We start from the raw sequence: 21,145 nt of genomic DNA on the forward strand, positions 1-21,145 counted from the left end.
TCTGCAAGAAAATCTGGGAAATTATTACATTTTAATATTATCGTCGGAATGTATCTTGTTTTTGCACTAGACACGTAGAAACAGCGCCATTTTATTTCTATATGTATTCAAGGTGAATGCCATTCTTCAAAGTTTGTCTTAAAACCATCTTCTTTCCCTAAAATGCTGAAGTTTTTACCGGTTATGTGCGGGAATGTCCAAAGATTTGGCCTGTCTGGATCTCAGGTAGGTCAAAATTGAAACAGCCAACATATTAACCGATCTGGCATAGGTACAGACACCAAGCTAACGTACAAAACCACCAGCAGTTCAAGGACAACGTATAAATATGTTATTTTAGGCGTTGACATCCCTCAGTCTGTGTAGCAAAACCTGATGTGTACGTAACATCGTCAGCTGTCATAATTGTGTACATGGTCCAGGCACTGGACAGAAGAGCGGAGCATCAGCAAATACGTTGACAACACTGCAACTAAAATGATGTACATGCACTTTCCTGTTAAAACATCAACATTACATTGTAATTTGTTTCAGTTAAGTGTATTCGGTATGTAAATGGGAGTTATGAACAGTTTGTAGAGTGTGGCAAAGACAATATTGCATGTTGCATGTACGTACACAAGTAGCTCACCTCCAATCAGATTTTAGTATTATACAAGTATTTCCAAGGTTTTATGTGTTTTGATGCTACATTTCCATTAGTGTTGGGAGTTTAATTATCTTTAGGAGGAAAGTGAAAATTATCTCTACAAGTTACAGTGTATTCAAAATTTTGAGACCAATGTAGCAATGGATATATCTGCAATTAGTTGTGGCATGTTTGACATCCATCAAGCCAGAAATCCCTTTGATGGTATATATATTATGTGATTGGTGTTTTACTCCATACTCAAGCATTATGGTGGGAATAACCCAGGCAGAGACCGGAGGAAACCCTGGCCACAACCATTCGCAGGTTGTTGGAAAACCTATCCAAGTTATCATTATCTTCAGGCCAACTTCTACTCAACTACAATATTTCTTGACAAGCAGAAACTCTCACCTGCCCATGTTAACTGGTTCCAAAACATATTAGAAACATCTGTTTGTACTGTACAGACTGCGTTGCTTTTAAATTGGTTTATAAACAAAATTACAAAAAATGTTTGACATCGTCATAATGTGCACCTTTGTTAGAGCCAGCAAATTCACCAGTGGTTACTATTGTATAAAGCAAAGTAGAAAATTGAAACTTTCATGGAAAACCGTCAGCTTTCCTAATAGGGCATGTCAATGGTATTGAATTAGCGTTAATCGGGAGTACTGTAATTCTTCAACCTTTTACCAGGTTTGTTGATGTGTTTTCAAGCATATTTGGTGCGCATTATTTTGTGCAGACTGATAAAATTCTACTTTTTGTGAAGTTATGAAATGTGCCATCTCAACCAATGTAGTTTTATGCCTCAATCAAATTAAAAATGAAAATGAAAGATCCTCTTCTATGTTCTGAAAGGGTGAGGAATTAAAGTATTGAAAGTAATGTGAAGAATAAATATTTTGACAAAAATGGTTCATTTTTGAAAATTGTAAAAGGAAATGTTATTAGTAAATATTGACTCATTAATATCATATTTTCAGCGTCTTGTGGATACCAACACAACTGAGGATGGATTCTAACCAAAATAGAATAGCATCCCCCACTACCTGTGTGCCCTGTCAGCTGTACACCTGATATTGTGTTACAACTCTTGAATAAATATGTAACTGTTTGAAAGGATTGTGGAGTATGAGGAAGATTGATCAGTTACACCATTTAATTTTGTTTGCTTCAATGGATTATGAAAAATGACTTAGCACTGTGCAAATGTGGGTGAACATTACTGACTTTCCAACATGGAAGTATCTCAAGAAGAAGATACTACCTCCCTGATACGAATAGTTCAGGAGACAAAGAAAAGAAAATGAACCCAAACCTGAGACATCAGGTCCATTATGGCACCTTGCAGGTGCATGGAAATGCTGCTGCAACCATGAACAACAACCTGCAATATGGGAATGCCCAGTCAGCCACCTTCTTCCCAACCAACATGTCTGGAGGAAAAGTGTACAACCAGCAGGCCAGTGTGATGGTCAACAACCAGGGCTTTGTGGCAATGAACATGGATGGGTTTGATGGTGGACAAGGTCAAAGAATTGTAGGCATGCAGGGCACTATGGCTGCCCAGATGCAAGGTGCCATCTCTATGACGGCCAACATTTCCCCTCAGTTCAACAGCCCTGGAGGCCACAACTTTAATATGGCTAATGCCACCATGATGCCAGGATCTATGATGCCCGCACCAGGAAACATAATGCAAACATCTCCAGGTAACATAATGCAGGCTCCTGCTAACATGATGCAGGCACCTGGAAGTGTTATGCAGGCATCTGGCAACATGGTGCAAGGACCGGGGAACATGATGCATTTCTATAAAGGAATGAATTCTGGAATGATCAATTCACCAAATGGTTTGCCTGGAATGAATTTTAGTCCCCAGTCCTCAAATGTTCTGCCAAGCTTCAATCAGCTGTTTGGGAACCCAAGTCCACAGTTCCAGGCACCCAATCAGCAACAAGTGCATCAAGGTGGTGTGATGAATGCTGGGAATTCTGGAGGGTTTGATAACTTTGTCCAGAATGTTGTTGTTAATGGTCCAGCTCAACACATTCATCAGATGCAACCTCAACAACAACAGCAGCAGCAGCAACACTCAGTTGGAACATTTGTTAATATTGGCTATAATCAAAGACAAAACTTGAACACAAACACTGTGAATGCTAGCCAATTTACATGTATGCCATACAAGCAGGGGGACAATGTGTACATGATGACAACTCCTAACCTCAATAATAAGTTCAGTACAAGTATGCCGATAGGAACAGTTGGGCGACCGGACTGTAGGTTTTCTGGGCCAGGTGTAGGGACGAATTCTGGTAACATTAACTTGCTGGGATGTCAGACGTCAAACTTGGCTGAGCATGCTCACCTGAGGCCAGTATCACAATCCGCAGCCATGGTGACCACCACAGTCTACTCTCATGCAAGCGTCACATGTAGTACAGCTGTCAGTGGCCAGCATGGTCAATGCATAATGCAAAGGCCAGTACAGTCTAACTGTGGGCATAATCACCATCCATCAGAGCGGACTTCTCAGTGTGCTGTGGTGTCCAGGCCTTCATCGAGTTTTTGTAACAATGTACAGACATCAATGTCTCAATGCAGGACTAACTTTTCACCTGGAACTAGTAAGCCAGTAACCACGACAACAGTTTCTTTGGGAAGTGTGGCATCTCCAGTTAGTGCTGACTCTGGTGTAGTTGCCTCCACTACTTCCAGCCCGATGACGGACATTGCCAGCCCTACAACCACAGCTACCCCTACCATCACCAGTACAACCGTCTCTTCACAACCACCTGTTAGCTCCACAGTTACTGTCCCCTTTGGCTGGAAGAGGGTGGTTGAAGGCGAGGCTGTGGTATATTATAGGTGAGTGTTTACCAGATTTCCCTTCATGTAATATAGGCTATGATTTAAAATGTTTTTACTTGAACCTAAGTTTTGTGTTATTGTTATTTGGTGCATATATGCCACAAGGCTGGGTATTTAGTGACACTCCAGTTTGTTTTTCTTCTTAGAGGTAAGGTGAGAAGGTGATAGCATTGCGTATGTGATATCCCCGTGTAAATGTCTTACATTGGATGATGGAGTTTAAGTAGGGAAAAATTTTCATGGAGCTAACCGAGAAGGTTTTTAGTGGAATAAAAACATGTTTGAATAGATTCATATATATAAGAGTACATATGTTATTTAAGCTTGAATGTCAACCAGTAGAGCCAATGGATTTGACTTACCATTCCTACTAACTTTCATAAAATTAGGACTTGGGTGTAAATCCTACTACAGTCCCATACCATTCTTAGGAATAAAGCAGTTTGGCAATCAATTCAGAATGTTTGTTCCATTGTATGATGATTACATAACATGTACATTCACGATAAAGAATCCTTGGCTCATATGGAATTCTTATTTTATTCTAAAGGAGGAAGCATTTCATGTATGTAAGGCTCATAGAAATCTTTTCCTACCAACAACATATTTAACCCTATCGGTATAAATTAATGTATTTGTTTACTTATTAAAATAATGTTTTTGTTGTTGGCATCAAGGAATTATTTATTATCAGTAGTTTATTTGACAGAAAATGTCTCTGTTCACTTGAGTTTAATACTGTATTAAGCTGTATGTGCACCAGTACATGTAGGTCATATCAATTATTGATACCGGATCTGGATTTCCTCCTCAGTTACTTGAATATGGTCTATAGGCTCTGTATTTGAACTAAATTTATTCCATGACTAAGCTTACCTGATTCTGAGAGTTTTGTTGTCCTTGACGTGTTTTCATGTTTATGATGGGATGATATCGTACTGGCAAAATGTAAGCTTCTGCTCCACATGTAGTACATTGTTACACAGAACATAGTTTGTATTTGGGATTTTTTTCGTCAATTTGTCCCCTCCTACAGAATTAATTGTATGGTCAGGGCTTCATACACATCGATTTTACGAACAATATTGAGTTTGTAATATTATTGAATTTGTAATAATATTGAGTTTAAAACAATTTTGGGGTTGGACACTGAATATTTTTCAGGAAAAAAATTTATTAACAGTAATAACTATACTCAACCAACTGAATGTTGAAAAAATGTATAAAAACAGAATTCGTAGAGCTAACTTTTCTGGAACAAATTAATAAATTTTCTGGTGTCTGGTGTCCGTTCATTATCCTAGTGGCATGCAATGTTTTACTTATTCAGTTAAAAACAAAGTAGGGTTAAAACAGTTAATCTAAGCATGTGGAGCTGAAATCATAGATGGCACTGTTTGTAGTTGTCCCCACATTATGCATTACGCTTAGTTGGTCAGTGGTGATTTAGCTGTGTTATGTAATATTGTAAAAATGTCCAATCAGCAGAATCATAAGAAATTACATTCAAATAAGAATTTAGAAGTTTATTCAACTTGTCAAAGAAAGAAGTTTAATAAAATGTGAGTGTCTCTCAAATCGGGCAAAAAAATAAATGCAGAACTGAGAAGGTTCAGCTAAGCAAAAAATTTTCTCATGGAAAATAAAATAGAAAAAGTATATTTAAAAGAGAACTGCAGTATAAAATGAACAACAGACCTATTTAAAGAAAGGGGTCTCTGTGGCTCAGTTGGTTAGCGCGCTAGCGCAGCGTAATGACCCAGGAATCTCTCACCAATGCGGTCGCTGTGAGTTCAAGTTCAGCTCATGCTGGTTTCCTCTTCGGCCATATGTGGGAAGATCTGCCAGCAGCCTGCGGATGGTCGTGGGTTTCCCCGGGCTGTGCCCTGTTTCCACCCACCATAATGCTGACCGCCGTCATATAAGTGAAATATTCTTGAGTACGGTGTAAAACACCAATCAAATAAATAAATAAATATTTAGAGATAAAAAGAAAACCTCTAAAATAAAAATATTATTTGTATGCTATATTTCGACATGAGATATGAAGACAAGTTATTTTTTCAAAATAAGTTGCTTTCTTAATTGTATTTACATTTCAAGCTGTAAAATGGATGCTATCAGAACTATATAGATAGTGGCACAATGCAATATAGAATTTAGCTTGGTTTGTAAAATATATTTTATCTCAATGAGGACTCCAAAAGGGTCAGTAAATATTTTTATGCCTGATTAATTTATGTGGTAAAAAAAAAATCCTAATTTGTGAGTTTTCAGTTTGTAAAATTTGGACTTTTGTGAATCCGTGATTATTTGTACTACGTGGATAGTTTTTCTTGTGTTGGAAAGTGACTGGTTTGATCCCAGAGGTGTGACAAACATAAGGCCAGCGAGACCAGGAAATCTGGATTGCTTAACCATTGTCTTCCTTTTATTTCACGAGAAAGGCTGGTGATGGACATGTGCTTTTACAAGCCAAGTTGGTACCCTTACAATCACCAATATTGCATCTGACTGACTCAATTTTTGGAAACCTCAGTTCAAAACATTGACGAAGAGTGAACGGACCTGTATACAAGTAAATGGTTCTTGTGCTTTGGCAAAAAAAACACCAGTTACATATGTGAATTGTTAGTAGGTCTCACGCTGTGATTACATTTTCAGTGATTATTCTTTTCATTAGGAGGGAACGAGGGTACATGTACATGTACTTGTTTTGATAAATTCATGCTAATGTTCCAAGTCTTTTCTTTTTAGCCCAAGTGATACCCGGCTGCTGTCTGGAGACTGTGTGAGAAAATACCTGCAGTCAGATGGCACCTGCAAATGTGGTTTGGAATGCCCACTTATGGTCGACAAAGTCTTCAATTTTGACACACACATTAAATCGAAAGCTTGGACTGTGGCAGAGGTTTCCTGTAATGATGACCTTACCAAGTTCTGCAACCACAAACGGAAAATAATAGCCTTAGCCACACTGCAGAACAGTCAGTCAATGCAGGTACCCATAAGTTGTCAAGAGGAGAAAGACACTGGTAATGACAAAGAAGAAACGGCAAACCAGGGTTCAACTCCAGTAGTGTCATCTCCTTCCAAACCAGCTAAAAAAGGTAAATGAATTAGGGTTCTTGGTGGCCAAGTGAGATAAAGTGTACTTTAAGTTTACTTAAAGAGTTACTAGGCTGTAACAAATGGTGTTGTATGTTGGGATCAAGCTTCTGATAGTGTGACTGCACCCGCATGTCAGTGCTTAAGTTTATTGGTTTCTTCCATTTCCCATAATTGCAATCTTTCACAGGGTGCGACATCCAGAGCGGGAGAAGGTGTGGAAGTGGGCCTCCCCCTCCTATTTATTTCGAAAATGACCATTTTCAATTAGGAATAATTCAAACACAATGTGTGAAAATAAGTTTCTGTATTATTTTTGGGTGACGGGAAGGTCTGCAGCAACCTGCGGATGGTCCCCCTAGACTCTGCCCGGTTTTCTCCCACCAAAATGCTGGCAGACATCATATAAGTGAAATATTCTTGAGTACGGCGTAAAACACCAGTCAAATAAGTGAATATTTTTGAGTGTGGTTTTTTGGATGCACATTTGAAGGAAATAAATGTATATGATCATATATATACTCACTTTTATATAAAAAAATCAGAAAGTAAAACTGTTCTGTTGTCTTTTTCAGAAGGCAAATCCAAGAAAAAAAAAGGAAACAAAAACAAGGGTGGTTCAGGGCCATACGATGGAGTTTTGGTGTCACAGCTTCTTGCACAGCGGGATAAGAACAGAGCATCAGCCACTCGCAGCTCACTTCACGTACCTCTTTCCAAGGAATTGAGTTCGTTGATTGATGCTGCCTTGGGCAATACAGACAGTCAGAATTCCTCAAAACAGTCTGAGGCCAAAGGAAATTCTAAAGATGGAGATTTGGCCAAAGTGAAATGTGAGACACCCTCAAGCCCAAATACTATACTTAGACCCAGTTCTGGTCAACAGACTTTGTCCCTACCTGCTTTAAAACAAGCCATGAATCGCTCAAATACACCAAAGCAGAAGGAAAAGAGAGACCCGATGGATGACTTGGGACCCATTACGTGTCATGTACCTGGGAAGCTGGATTTCAGCCTCACCAGACCTCCTCCAAACTGTCAGCATCTGTTCAGTCGCTCACCAAACATGATGTCACCAGCACTTCCTAATAATCCTTGCTTACCCTCAAATCCAAGTCATAATAATCCGCTTAGCATTCAGACCACTTTTGGACCTGAACATTTTAAGAACCAGCGCATTTTCTTACAGTCTCCTCCTTGCAATACAGGCTCAAGTGCACCATGTGATGTACCAATGCAAGTGCCAAACTATGGTATTGGTGATCAGATGGCTACAGGGTTTGGTGTAGATCGTGGAAATATCATGATGCAGCCTGTACATCAGTTGCAGGATTCCATGTTGAATGTTCCAAATCCCGCTGTTCAAAGATTCCCTAACCCTGCATTCAATCAAAACGCACAACAAGGCAATCCATACCATTGTGCACCTCCTCAGCATGCCTACATGCCTCTTAATAATCTGCGTAATAATCTTGGTGCACCCTGGCTAGATCAAAGCAAACCTAAACCAAAACGCATACGCCCTAAAGCAAAGAAAAATGAGCGAAGGAAATTCAGAGAAAGCACTTCACCATGTCCAAATATTGATGTTAGAAATATGAATATGCCACAAGAGAGCGTGATGGGTAAACAGGCAACCCAAGTGACTATGGCTTCGTTCATGGACAACCCAACTGCTTTCCTGGCTCAGCAAACTGCCCTTGTGCATAATTCAATAGCTTCTAGTTCTCAGGGTGTTCAAGCAGCTTCAAGAGGGTTGGTAGACTGTATTAACAAAAGTGCTTTATCTAGTCCACCATTGTCAGCTTCACGGGGAGAGGCAGGAGAACATGGCTCTGTCGGGGACAGTCTAAAGCAGGAATCAAATTTCGACCTGACGCTGAAAACAGCCACAGAAGAGTCACAAGCCTTTTGTAAATCAGAATCTACCCCATGTTCTCCAAATGGCAGCCCTGTAGCAGGCTCCAGAAGTCCTGTGACAAACACGTGCACATCAGTCCCACCATGCTCAGGCAATAATATCAAAAGTGATGTTGTGGCAGAGGATAATGTTCCATCCACAGAAACAGAATCTAGCAATCCCGAATCGTGTCCCAAAACTCAGACTTCATCAGTACCTTCTGAGGAGCCTATCAAGAAGTCACCTAAACTGGAGTCCCAACCAGAGCCAGCTAAGAGATTAGTGAAAGATGTACATGATGCTAAAAATTCAGGTTCTGCTGCAGCTGAGAACTTACCTAAACCAAAGAAATCCCAAACACCAGTCAGTGAGGTAGAAAGCCCAGGCAAACAGGACAAAGGAAAGTCAAAAACTTGTTTGAAAATCAGAGAACCTAACAGCATAAAGCAAGCCTTGAAAAAGTCTTCTAGTAGTTTTCCAGCAAGCACACTTTTGTCCGCAGCAGCAAGGGCACAGCTTGCTAGCCAGATCCAAACACAAGTTAATAGCAAAGTATACCAGAAGTCCAGCACTGCCAACACAAGCTTTTCCTCGTCTGTGTCTCCTATAAGCAGTGCGCCCCTGAATGCTCAGTGTAACACTGGAAGACCTGCCAATTCAGTGTCGTATGTCAACTCCAAGCAGACGTTTGACAACTCTGGATTTAACATGTTGCACAATTCAAATTTGTCACCAATGATATCTCAGACCTGCTTACCAGGAGGTTGTAGTAAACCGTTAAATGGGCTAAGTGGAATACTCGGGGGAATGAGCCCTGCATATTCTCATTTCCCTGCAGAAGATGGTAAAGAGCAGTCTCATATTCAGATGGTTCAAAATGTTGTTGCCTCCATTGATGGTAAATCGGACACATTCAAAACCAACAATGTAACCCCAGGTATGACTGCAATGCTCCCAGATGGTGTCTGTGCCAACAAAGACAAAGAACTTAATCCACTGGTGTATGATGTCAACTATGAAATGAACAAGCTTGGAGGAACTCTTCAAGATCCAGGAAATAAGGCAGCTCTACAACATGCAATCAATCAGGCATTTCTGCAGCAAGGCATCACCAATCTTGGTGCCTCACCCTTAGGTGGCCAAGTTCCTCTTATGGGCGTCAATTCAACAATGTCAAACGGACAACTTTCAGTCCCAGTTGTGACAACCTTGGCACCCTCCAACAATCTGTCTCAGATGATTCCTGCCATGGGATTAACTCAACCCGTAATTGCTCAGCAGCCTTTAATGCAACTTATTAGCACTTTGAATTTGAATAATCCTATGCTTTTGTCCACACCCTCAGTCAACTCCCCGAACCAGACGACTTTATCAACACCACAGATGCTTGGGGTGTCTGTGCCAAGATCCCAAAGCTCAATGACCTCTGCTCCTTCAATGGAGAGCAATCTAGACACATTGGCTCAGGCAGCAGTCTCAGTCTGTAATAACAACATGGCTGTACAAAACTGCAGTCCAGGCCAAACTTCCCAAGATCCTAATTATGTGGCTAACAGCCTCAAAGGTAGTGCTGATGTAAAGGTCTCTCCGAACTCAGTTGTTGATGGAATGGGTCAGACCTCTGCTGCATCTCCTGCTCAGGTGGTCCTGCTTCCTCAAATGCAGATGCCTTTGGTACAGATGATGGGATCCAATCAAATGCAAATCAACTCCAGCTGTATGGAAAAGAGTAATATAAACAATATTAACCTAAATCTTAATATGACCCAAATGGTTGTTCCTGGACAAGCACCATCTCCACAAAATCTTGGAATGTTTTCTCCTCCTCTTGCCAATAATACACTGAATCTGTTCAATTTGCAGCAAATGATGAATCTGTGTTCAACCACCAATGTGACAGCAGCCCAGCTACAGCAGCTTCAGTGTCTGCAGTTGCAGCAGCAGCTTCTACAACAGGTGCAATATATGCAGTCGCTTATCAACCAGCTCGGCCTCCAAGGTGTGGTGAATAATAGTGTGGCATCCGATGTGCAGCAAGATAAGACAGTTCAGCAAGAAGAGGAGCCCTCTGCAGTTGTGCCTGAAGATGGGGGTTTGCAGGCTGGTGAGGAATTCAAGGAAACCGAAGAAGAGGAGTATGTGGGGCAAGAAACTAAAAGCACTGAAGGACATGAAGAATCGAGTGTCCAAACTGATCAGGATGTTGAAGACGTAGAGGAAGGCGATGAAGGATGTGTTTCCAAAGAAATAGCGGATACCTCAGCTGAAAATTTGTCGAGTAAGCCTGATAGTTTGCCTTTGTCCATCAAAGAGGAATCGAGAGTAAAAGATACTGGAGAATTATCTCATGTTAATGGAAATACTTCAGGTGATAGTGAAGATGTTACTAAAGCCTCATGTTATGAAAATGTATCGGAAGCTAAGGCAGAAACACCTCATCAGTCTGAGGTAAACTCTGGATCGTTTCACTCGGAATTATCACAGAATGATCTGTCAGACAAGAGTGAACATCTGCCAGATGATATCAGCAAAGCTGAGAACAACGAGACAGAGATGGCAGAAAAAATGCCAGAAGTGAATTTGGATAGTTCTGAGGAGAGTGTAGTTAAGCAGAGTCCTGTTAGGGAGACTTCTTCAGAAGATGTTCCTGTGGTTGAGCAGACACACATAACTGTCCCCAAAGGTACAGATGAAAAGAAGCCAGAGTCAAATCACATTGACCACACCTATGATGGAGAAAGTTTTGAAATTGATAGGACACTACAATGTCAACAGAAGGATACAGATAGAACAAAGCAGACTATCAATGCACTGGAATCTTTGTCACCCACACATTTAAGTATTACAAATTCTGAGTCTCTTGAAATCCATGATGAGAATGAACATGATGACGGCAGGCTAACTAGCAGCGAGACTGACTCCCTGTGTGATGATCAGGGACTAGAAGTGTGTGATGGGCCGACGGCTGGGAAAACCTTCAGGAGGAACACCAATGGACCTGTCCATGGTGAAGACTATCGCATGGAAGACACCTCATCACATGATGGTCTCAGCAGTTCAGAAGATGAGAAGATAGATGAAATTTTTGCCAATCATCACCATCGAGGATTAAAGCGGATCTATGATGACTACAATGATAGTGCAATTGATGATGGTAAGTGTAAAATTCTTTATTAAAGTCAATAAATGCTAACTTTACTAAATAATTGTTTCAAACTTTAACAAACTGCTTTTGATAATTCGCTTTTTTATTACATTAATCGAGTAATTGAGCAGTACTCGTATGCCATGCTGACTTATTGTTGGGGAGAAACATGGAAACCCACAACCACCAGCAGACTGCTGACAGATCTTTTCACATCGACATTTAATGTCAGTTATGCATGGTACTATTTCTTTACAGACTAGTGTCAGGGACATGTTGGAGTAGAAATTGAAGCTCTAGGTTGGAGTGTGTGTGTGTGTGTGTGTGTGTGTGTGTGTGTGTGTGTTTTGGCCGGGGTGGGGGGGGGGGGGGGGGGGGGGGGGGGGGGGAGGGGTGGATAGCAAGGCATCTTTTGGAGTGAGGATGCAGTATGATAGGCAGATGTTACCTTTGGCGGAGTTTTTGACAGACATACTATGTGTACATGTACAGATATATTTTGATCTGGAGCAATGCTGTGTTTTTTTTTTTTTTGTTTTTTTTTTTTCGCCATTCATCTTGGTGAAATTCTTTGTGCCAGATTGGAAATATTACTTTCTGACACAGAGTAATTACATGAATCTGACACGGATCATTTGGCTGTTATTATTTGAAGAAACACTTCATGTTGACAAATCCGGTAACCTGCATATTTGCTCCCACCATACGGCTGCATGCAGTCGTGTAAGTGAAATATTTTGAGTACGGCGTAAAACACCAATCAAATAAATAAATAAATACTGGCAAATCCAAATTGAAAAGAAAAATACGCTCCAAATCCAAATATAATTTCTCCTGCTATCATTGTTTGGCTCCTTTGTGCATCGCATGCAGGAAGGTCCCCTTTTAGTCCTTTCTTCTCTGCTTTGCCTGCCTGTGTCATGGTATAAGTGAAAAATTCTTGAGTATGGCATTTAACAGTAATCAAGTAAACTTAAAACATACACCTGACCTTCCACAGCAGAAGAAACAATAGTTGAATACAATGTAAAACCGCAGTCAAATAAGTTTATACAATTATAATTACTTGTATATAAAAGAGCTGCTTAAATATTAGACAATTATTTTGTTTTTAGACTGTATTCGACTGAAGATTCAAGAAATCACCCAGGTGTACAAACTGAAGTGCAGAGAAGTGATTAGTTGGTGAACAATCCTGTGAAGTATCATGTGATTTATTGTTATTGAACTAGATGTTCCCATGATTTTTCAACCAACAGCAAGAGATTAGTTATGAAAAATTCTGTGAAAGTTTAGGTGATTTACTGTACTGTAGCTGCTACTCTTTCAGCTCCAAATATACAGGTGGAAATGGAATTTCATGTGTAATTTGCATGATGATACAGCTATTTATTACACTTATGTTGTAGATGACTCGCTAGATTTTGGTGACAAGACAATGGGTGTATTTCCTCGTAACTTCAACGTTGGGGACTTGGTTTGGGGACAGATCAGGGGATTTCCTTCCTGGCCAGGTAAACTGGTAGATGAGAACCAAGTGAAGGGGAACCCCAAGACTGAGGATGGCAAGGTGGGTATTATTTCAAGAGAGTTTTATTGCAAATTAAACCTTATATATATCCACAACCCAGTGGTGTAACTTAATGCTTGCCAAATGCAAGTGAAATCTGCAGGCAAGTAAATTGTGTTTTTTGGTTGTCGGCCAGCCCATCAGATCTATGATATGAATTGCACATGTTGACAATCGTTTGCTTGCTTCAATCTTTCGACAGCACTGGGTAAACTTCACTTTGGCCATGCACAGCTTTCACGGGTGGATGAAATCTGAACAGGGCTTTTACCTAGTGCAAAGCGCATACTCTCCCACACAGATGTTTTCGTGCCATAAGATCAGCAGTGTGTTTAAGCCTAGCATTGCCCTCACATCACAGAGAAGGCTCAGTGGAGGCTAGCCACCACGTTGTTTACCTCCCGGTCGTGGCAACGGAGAAGATTCAGTGGAACATTTTTGTGACTAACTACCGGTTGAAAACAAATTCCAGTAGCCCTTCTCCATCTTTGTCTTCGTCAAATAGAAATAAACTATACGATAGCACTAAACATTCAAGACAACTTTTACAATACAGTTGTAAGTATGTTAGGTACATGCTTTAGAAAGTGTATGTTTGTTGGAATCCTTGCGCCAAGCTGAAAGACATGCACTCTCATATTATTATTTGAGTAGAATACAGTGTGTGGTTAATAGCTGAATACATCAAAAAGTTACATGAATGAATGGCACAACACAAGTCTGAAGTTACTTTTTTTTTTATTTAATTACTTCACTGCAGTAATGTGTAAGATAAAAATGCACGAATGTGGATTGAAACAGTGTTGTTTTTATTTCAATGCAATTTTAATATCAGCGTTTCCAATAAACTGTAAAACATTTATTTATTTGTTTTATGCTTTATGCGGTACTGAAGAATATTTCACTTAGGTGACAGCGGCCAGCATTATGGTGGGAGGAAACCAGGCAGAGCCTGGGGGAAACCCATGACAATCCACAGGTTGCTGGCAAAACTTCCCACTTATGGCTGGAGAGGAGCCAGCATGAACTGGAACTGAACTCACAGAGACCGCATTGGTGAGAGTCTCCTGGGTCTTTATGCTGCGCTAGCGTGCTAACAAACTGAGCCATGCAGGTCCCCATAAACCATATGATTGCAGCGTGGCATGGCAAATGAAAGTCAAGGGGTGGGGGAGGGGGTCAAGCAGTTTCATTGTCACCTTACTCAGAGAGCAAGCACCCTAAAAAGTTAAGTTACACCACTGCAACCAAACAGGATGCAAAATTTAAATTTACCCTTAGATATTTTACCAGTGTGAAAAAATCATTTGAATGTGCATGTAGCAGGATTGAATAATGCTTGAAAAAGATTGTATGGTTTAAAGATTTGTTTTGTCTTGTTCCCCCAAATTCGCAACAAATCAAGCTGTATGGAGTCCTGAATGGGAGGATTTGTTTGTGTGATGTAGGATTCTTCAAGGGAGGGGCCTCCGTGGCTCAGTTGGTTAGCGCGCTAGCGCAACGTAATGACCCAGGAGTCTCTCACCAATGCGGTCCGCTGTGTGAGTTCAAGTCCAGCTCATGCTGGCTTCCTCTCCAGCCGTAAGTGGGAAGGTCTTGCCAGCAACCTGCGGATGGTCATGGGTTTCTCCGGACTCTGCCCGGTTTCCACCTACCATAATGTGGGCCGCCGTTTGAAATATTCTTAAATAAATAAAGTCTTCAAGGGAGGCAATCAGTTGTCATGAAAAGTTAACTCCCTTGCATTGTACACACTTAATTAATGACATCATCATATGTTCATATAGTTATTGGTACATGTATGACTTCTTTATTACTGATAAAAAAAATAATTAACACAATCATTTTTTTCAGTGTATGTAATTAAAAAGCTTGTGTGCAAACACATCATGATGGTGTGTCCTTTTGGTGTGGTAATAAAGGTTGTGTTGTTATATCATTACCTGTTTCCATCTGTATTTTGTTTGCATAGCTCTGGGTGAAGTGGTTTGGGGATCACACATGTACTCAGGTGGAACCTGACAAGCTGAAGACTCTGTCTGAAGGACTGGAAGCTCATCATAGGGCAAGGAAAAAGTTTAGGAAGTAAGTTACTCTGTCATAATTCTTATTCTCGTTCTATCATTGCATAGCACAGAAGAATGGCATGCCTGAATACTGATTTTTAAAGGTGGAGAAAACATAAAAATGACATAAAGTTCAGATGAAAGAGTGCAAAAAGTTATGTCTAAATGTGGTTTTCAATATATTTTTGATTTTCCGTAAGGAGAAAAAGACAGTTGAAAATAATTTTTGTATGGTGGGTATTTGGGACTGCCTTTGGTATTTATGGTCTTAATGTCATAATTGAGGATGTAACACAGGTTTTAATAAATATTTTTGCATGATACTTTGTTCTTTTCAGCTGACAAATGTATTAAACCTCAGTGTGGATCATATTTTGTTATTTTTAATATGTTATCATAATTTAGGTTTTGATATAAACAACAAATTTACGTTCAAATAAATTTATTAGACAAGCATCACATTCTTATTTAGAACATTATTATGCAACAACGATAAATACCAAAGTTGGTCCCATATACCCACCATACAAAAGTATTTTCAAATTCCCTTTTCTGTTGAAAAAAAAACAAAACAAAAATACATTAAAGATCATACTTGCAATTAAGTTTTGACGCTCTTTCATCTGATTTTGGCATCATTTTATGTTTTCATTTCCTTTAAGTATTCATTTATTTATTTATTTGTTTGGTGTTTTACGCCAAACTTGAGAATATTTCACTTATACGAAGGTGGCCAGCATTATGGTGGGAGGAAACAGGGCACAGCCCGGGGGAAACCTAGGACCATCCGCAGGTTTTTGTTAGACCTTCCTACGTACGGCCGGAGAGGAAGCCAGCATGAGCTAGACTTGAACTCACAGCAACTGCATTGGTGAAAGATTCCTGGGTCATTACGTTGCGCTAGCGCACTAACCAACTGAACCACGGAGGCCCCCCTTTAAGTATTCATGCATTACCCTTACTTTTCTCTCAAAAAGAACAACAACAAATTTTGTTCGATGTTTGTACAGAATTATAGTGGTAATGGCTTGAATTGCAATAGAGATTCCTGTCTTTCAGTTGTCAGACACATTGTGTTGGTTCAGTGTTTTATTTAATATTCCCCTGCAACCGTTGTTCTCATTGCTGCATTGGAAATGATGGTCAACAGGACTTTTATGACCAGAGTTAAATGAAGCTTGTTCCAAACGCTTGGCTGTCCACAGTATGTTAAACACTGTGTGTGTGACAACATGTGCAGCACATGTGGCAAAGTTTGTCATTCACATGTACATGCCAAAGACAGGTTGTATACATGTGCATCAATGATGAATAACAAATTGAATTGAAAGAAAAAACAACTGACAATAGTTACATGTTAAAGCCTTATTTTTTTATTTATAGAAAATCGCTTACACAGTATACATTACTCCCAGAACTATAAAGAAAACTATTCAGAGTCATTTCATCCATTTATAATGCACATCCATAAGTCAGGTACTTGTAATATTGGTAACTTGCTTAGGCTGGCAATTAATTTCTCATTATCTTATTGTTTCTGAACGACAAAACAGTATCTCTCCAAACCCTTATGATGGTAGACTATGTAACATTTACATCTAATGGAAAAGTGAGCATAGCTCCCAAAACCCATTTTTTTCCATAAAAGTGAAAAAAAAAAGAAGACAGTATATAATCAATCATTTTTATCTCCTTAATTTATAGAGGCCGAAAAATGAATTCCAACTTGGAATCTGCCATACAAGAAGCCATGATGGAGCTGGATCGTCCAACTGAGAATTTGGAGCCTCCAGTTCAGGCCAATCGCTATGTCAAAGGCCGTGTTGTGAAGAAACGTCGCACCCGGTGACGGTGGCTTCATGCTGCCGAGACAGCACTTACCTCTCTGCGGGGCTCACCCCCGAAAACCCTCACAGATGTCAACATGAAGAGAGTTTAATCACATATTTGGCTGAGGTTAATACCTATTTTTGCATACATGTAACAACACATTGTTCACTGTTCCATCCCACATGTTCTGTCGTAATGTCCTGGCCCTATCATTAGTAGAACAGTGTATGTGTGTTATTGTAGTGCTATGTGAAGCATGATCCCGTCCTCCTCATGCAGCATTAGGCTGTGCACCACGGGGCGCGATCATTTGACTGATGTACACAGTATGACTAAAAATTAAAATTTTGTTCATTGGATTTATTGTATTGAAATATGACATTTAATTCTACACCAATCAAGAATATAAACCAAGTTTAAAATACGTTTGTCAAGAGTTTTGAAAAAAAAAAGTTGTATTTGTTTTAAAGTGGAAATTGTTTTATTTTTCTTCTAAAGAAAGAAGCATCTTACTACTTTACTATTCTACTTTTTCTGCTGGTCAGATTCTTGTTTTACTAAGAATTAAGCTTCTCCTGTGTAAAGGTTATTCAGGTCAAATTTTTCAGCATAATATATACCACAAAAGCTTCAATGCTCTCTCATGACAATGTAACTGTTACAGACTTTGCATTTAGTTGTCCCACAGACAATTTGTAGAAGATTAGTAGAGTGTATCAAACTCAGGAAATGGTGACAAACTATGGGAGTCTGCTGGAAACACTTTGAGGAGTGTTACCGAAGTAGACTTTGACACCCTCACCTAAGACATCAATGTTCAGGGGACCGCAGTGATACCCTTCTCTCTATCAATACCTTGTACCTGTATGAAACTATGTTTGTGATGGATTCTTTGGTTCCAACTGTGATATAAAAATGTACAGTATACCATGTGTTTTATTAATTCTGTAACATAGGAGAAAGTTTATAGTGTCTCTTTTTCATGTGTCATTGTTGCCCAGCAATAATTAGGAGTACAGTAGTCCTCTGATGATTGGATTGTGTTTATTGCAATGCCACGTGCCATATTGACTTGATAACTTCGTGGCGGTGTTCACCCAGGTGTGGGTTGATCCACTTGTATTCTATACAGCACAATTTTGTATTATCTTTATCACCTCCGCCCTTTTGTTATTTTATGAAGAGATTTTGTGTTTGAGCATTCTTTGAGTTAATTTTTTTTTTCCAAAAGTTTTCATTTTAAATGTGGCAGTGTGTTGTTAAAGAATATAGAGTCAGATTTTGATTTCTAAGGATTTTACAATAGTGGGGAATTAGAATGAGCTTTTTTCTTTGCTTACAAAAGTGGTATTATTCTTACAGGTTATCCTGTATTGGAGAGTTTTAGTGTTATTTAGTCTTTATGCTTGTTGATGTTTATTGCACATCTGGTCAAAACGTCCCAGAATTTAGTGTTGTGACTTTTGTTCTGGCAATTATTGGCCAAAATAGCCTATTTGAATTGTAGCAGTTCAGTAGATTTCTACGGACATTTTTTTTTTTTTGTTAGGAAGCTACTTGATTACACTTTCTAGGAGCATTATATCCAGTGATTGTCGTATTTTTCAATCAATGATATTTGGAAGTCTTTTTGTTTTTTTTTTTTCTCAGTCCATATTTACTTATATGGATTTATATAGTATATAAAAGTGAGTGGGTCTGTTGTGTTGCAATGGCTTGGTCTACTCCAGTCACAAGCTTATGTATGTACATAGCTACCACATGGCCAACGGCAAACCTATAATATAATACTACTAAATGTTATATCTTTGTGCTAAAAGCACCGTGGTAATTTGATTTTGAAGTTTAAGACAGATGTTTTGAATAATTAACAATATATCTGTACATACATGTATATAGATATCTCTACCTTACATGTATGTATTATATGTGTACATGTGCTAATCTGTGGAGAGGGGCTGTACAGTACATACAGGTAGCCTCTCCACGTATTATGTTGTGCTTTGAGAGCAGCATTGTTAGTGCTAGGAGAGATTCCTGCGACTGTGTCTCTACAGGATGAAGATGTTGTGTCGCACTCTGGGAGATAGTGTACTAACAGTTCTTATGTAGGCCATTACTAGCGCGGAGGTATATGCCTGTGCAGGTAACACAAAGAGACTGTTAAACCTGTATTCATTAAATAGGTCAGTGTTAATGCCACAGTATCAAGCTCAGACCTTTCTGTTTGATAAGCTGTCCTAAAGCAATGAACTTTTGTTACACATTTCTACCCAGCTACTTCAATTTACACCCATGTGGAAAGTAGTACATCATCCCAAATATAATTAATAAACATCTTTATGCATTACTATCTCACTTCGTTATTCTCATATTTTGACAGCATTTTCTTGTATCAGAGAAAATACTCTCTTCACAACAAACCATTGGAATCCATTGAGCCGTCGAAGTAGTCGGCAGGCTACGGACCTGGTCATGAGGCGAGTACAGCTAAAATGGAGGTAGATGCTTGAGGGACAGTTGGTAAAGTAAAATTGGAAGGACCAAGTAGCTCTAACTCAGTTGTGAAATATTTTTGTTGCCAGGACGCCGTTTTCAACCGTTTGGACAGACCAAACACATCAATTGTGTAATCTCTCTATTAGGTGCATATGCCGTTTTCAGCTCTTTGGATTGATGCAACTTAGTAGTGAAATCTATCGGTTGCGCGGAAGCTGTTTTCAACCCTTTGGACGATACGATTGAAGCATCTCAGTAGTAAAATATTTCTGTTTTTGCAGATGCCTTTTTCAATCCTTTGGATGGATCGATTACAATAGTGAAATATTTCTGTTGCGTGAATCCTGTTTTGAACTAAGCGAAATTTTTTCTGTTGGATGAACATCGTGTTGGAACTGACCGCTTTCCAGGGCGCAAAAACTATTTCGTGTGCAGATTTATACGTTCCATTTGCCTGTAAATATATGGTATACTACACATGATAAGTATATCATCAGCAAATAGCAAACTCAAAACAAACTATGTGGTAAGAGTTTGTGTGAGTGAAAATTTAATAAATTATTAAACGCCTCTACGCGGCCTTGAAATTCTTGCGCCTCAGTGTTAGGAAAGTTGAAAACGGTGGGAAACATGTTCTACCAGAGCAGTGTATATAGTTTATTGCCAGTCCAACCTTCGCGATAAGGGTATGTGGTGTCGTGCATCACAAAGAGTTTTAAAACGTATTGGTCAATCTGGGCTGGACGCTAGTCACCATTACACAGGAAAAGTTAACCCATGATGTATGAGTAACCATGCAGGTCATAAGAATGGCACTACATGCACAACTGCAGACGTTCTATGACAGCCACGGCGCAAGGGTAGACAGTCACATTGCTTTTGTTGTAGCAGTTGGTTAGTGAAGAATTGCTCTAGTGTCAGAGAAACCCTTCTGTCAGACAGGCACAAGTTTTGCTGAATTAAGATGGTTTTCCCTGAAGCGAACAAGGAATTGATCACCTTTTCAAGTAAAACAAGGTAGGAACATCATTTTGAAATGTTGGGAACATGCGTTTTTGACTCTATTTTGATTTTGGTCCCAAGGACAGAAATCATAAAGGATGGAATTCAAATTTGGTCTGTATACTTAGGACATAATATTTTTTGAGTGTGTAAATTTTTAGAAACTGAAAGAGGGTTTCGGAGATATTGAGTGTCAATGTACTGCCCATTTCTTTATGCCCACCCGATATATACCCGGTTAAAATTGCTTCTACGATAGAGCGCAAGCTCAGCGTGATCCAGACGCACGTACCGCTCTACGTGTATATGCAGGTAAAAGTCGATCATATTCTGTAAAACCATTCAAGGTATATGGAAACTAGCAATGTCATTGGAAAGCTCATAATACATCAGATGTCTTGATGTTGATGATAATTAAGTGTTAATTATACATAATTAAATACTGGCATACATTGAATATTGTAATAGTGGTTCATTCATTTATACAGAATATCCTCTACGTCCTTCTCCTTACATA

General features: G+C 39.4%; 1 protein-coding gene across 1 annotated transcript; it reads left to right on the forward strand.

The window, feature by feature from the left end:
* Positions 1-19: 19 nt before the first annotated feature.
* LOC135461943 (uncharacterized) lies at positions 20-19,480 on the forward strand. Its single transcript, XM_064739235.1, has 7 exons — positions 20-225; positions 1,618-3,505; positions 6,266-6,618; positions 7,192-11,670; positions 13,071-13,231; positions 15,204-15,316; positions 17,002-19,480. Exons 2-7 carry the CDS (start codon positions 1,941-1,943, stop codon positions 17,144-17,146), a joined length of 6,816 nt encoding a protein of 2,271 aa, XP_064595305.1. The 5' UTR covers positions 20-225; positions 1,618-1,940; the 3' UTR covers positions 17,147-19,480.
* Positions 19,481-21,145: the final 1,665 nt, after the last annotated feature.

The sequence above is a fragment of the Liolophura sinensis genome, chromosome 1, assembly GCF_032854445.1.
Source record: "Liolophura sinensis isolate JHLJ2023 chromosome 1, CUHK_Ljap_v2, whole genome shotgun sequence".
NCBI lineage: Eukaryota > Metazoa > Mollusca > Polyplacophora > Chitonida > Chitonidae > Liolophura > Liolophura sinensis.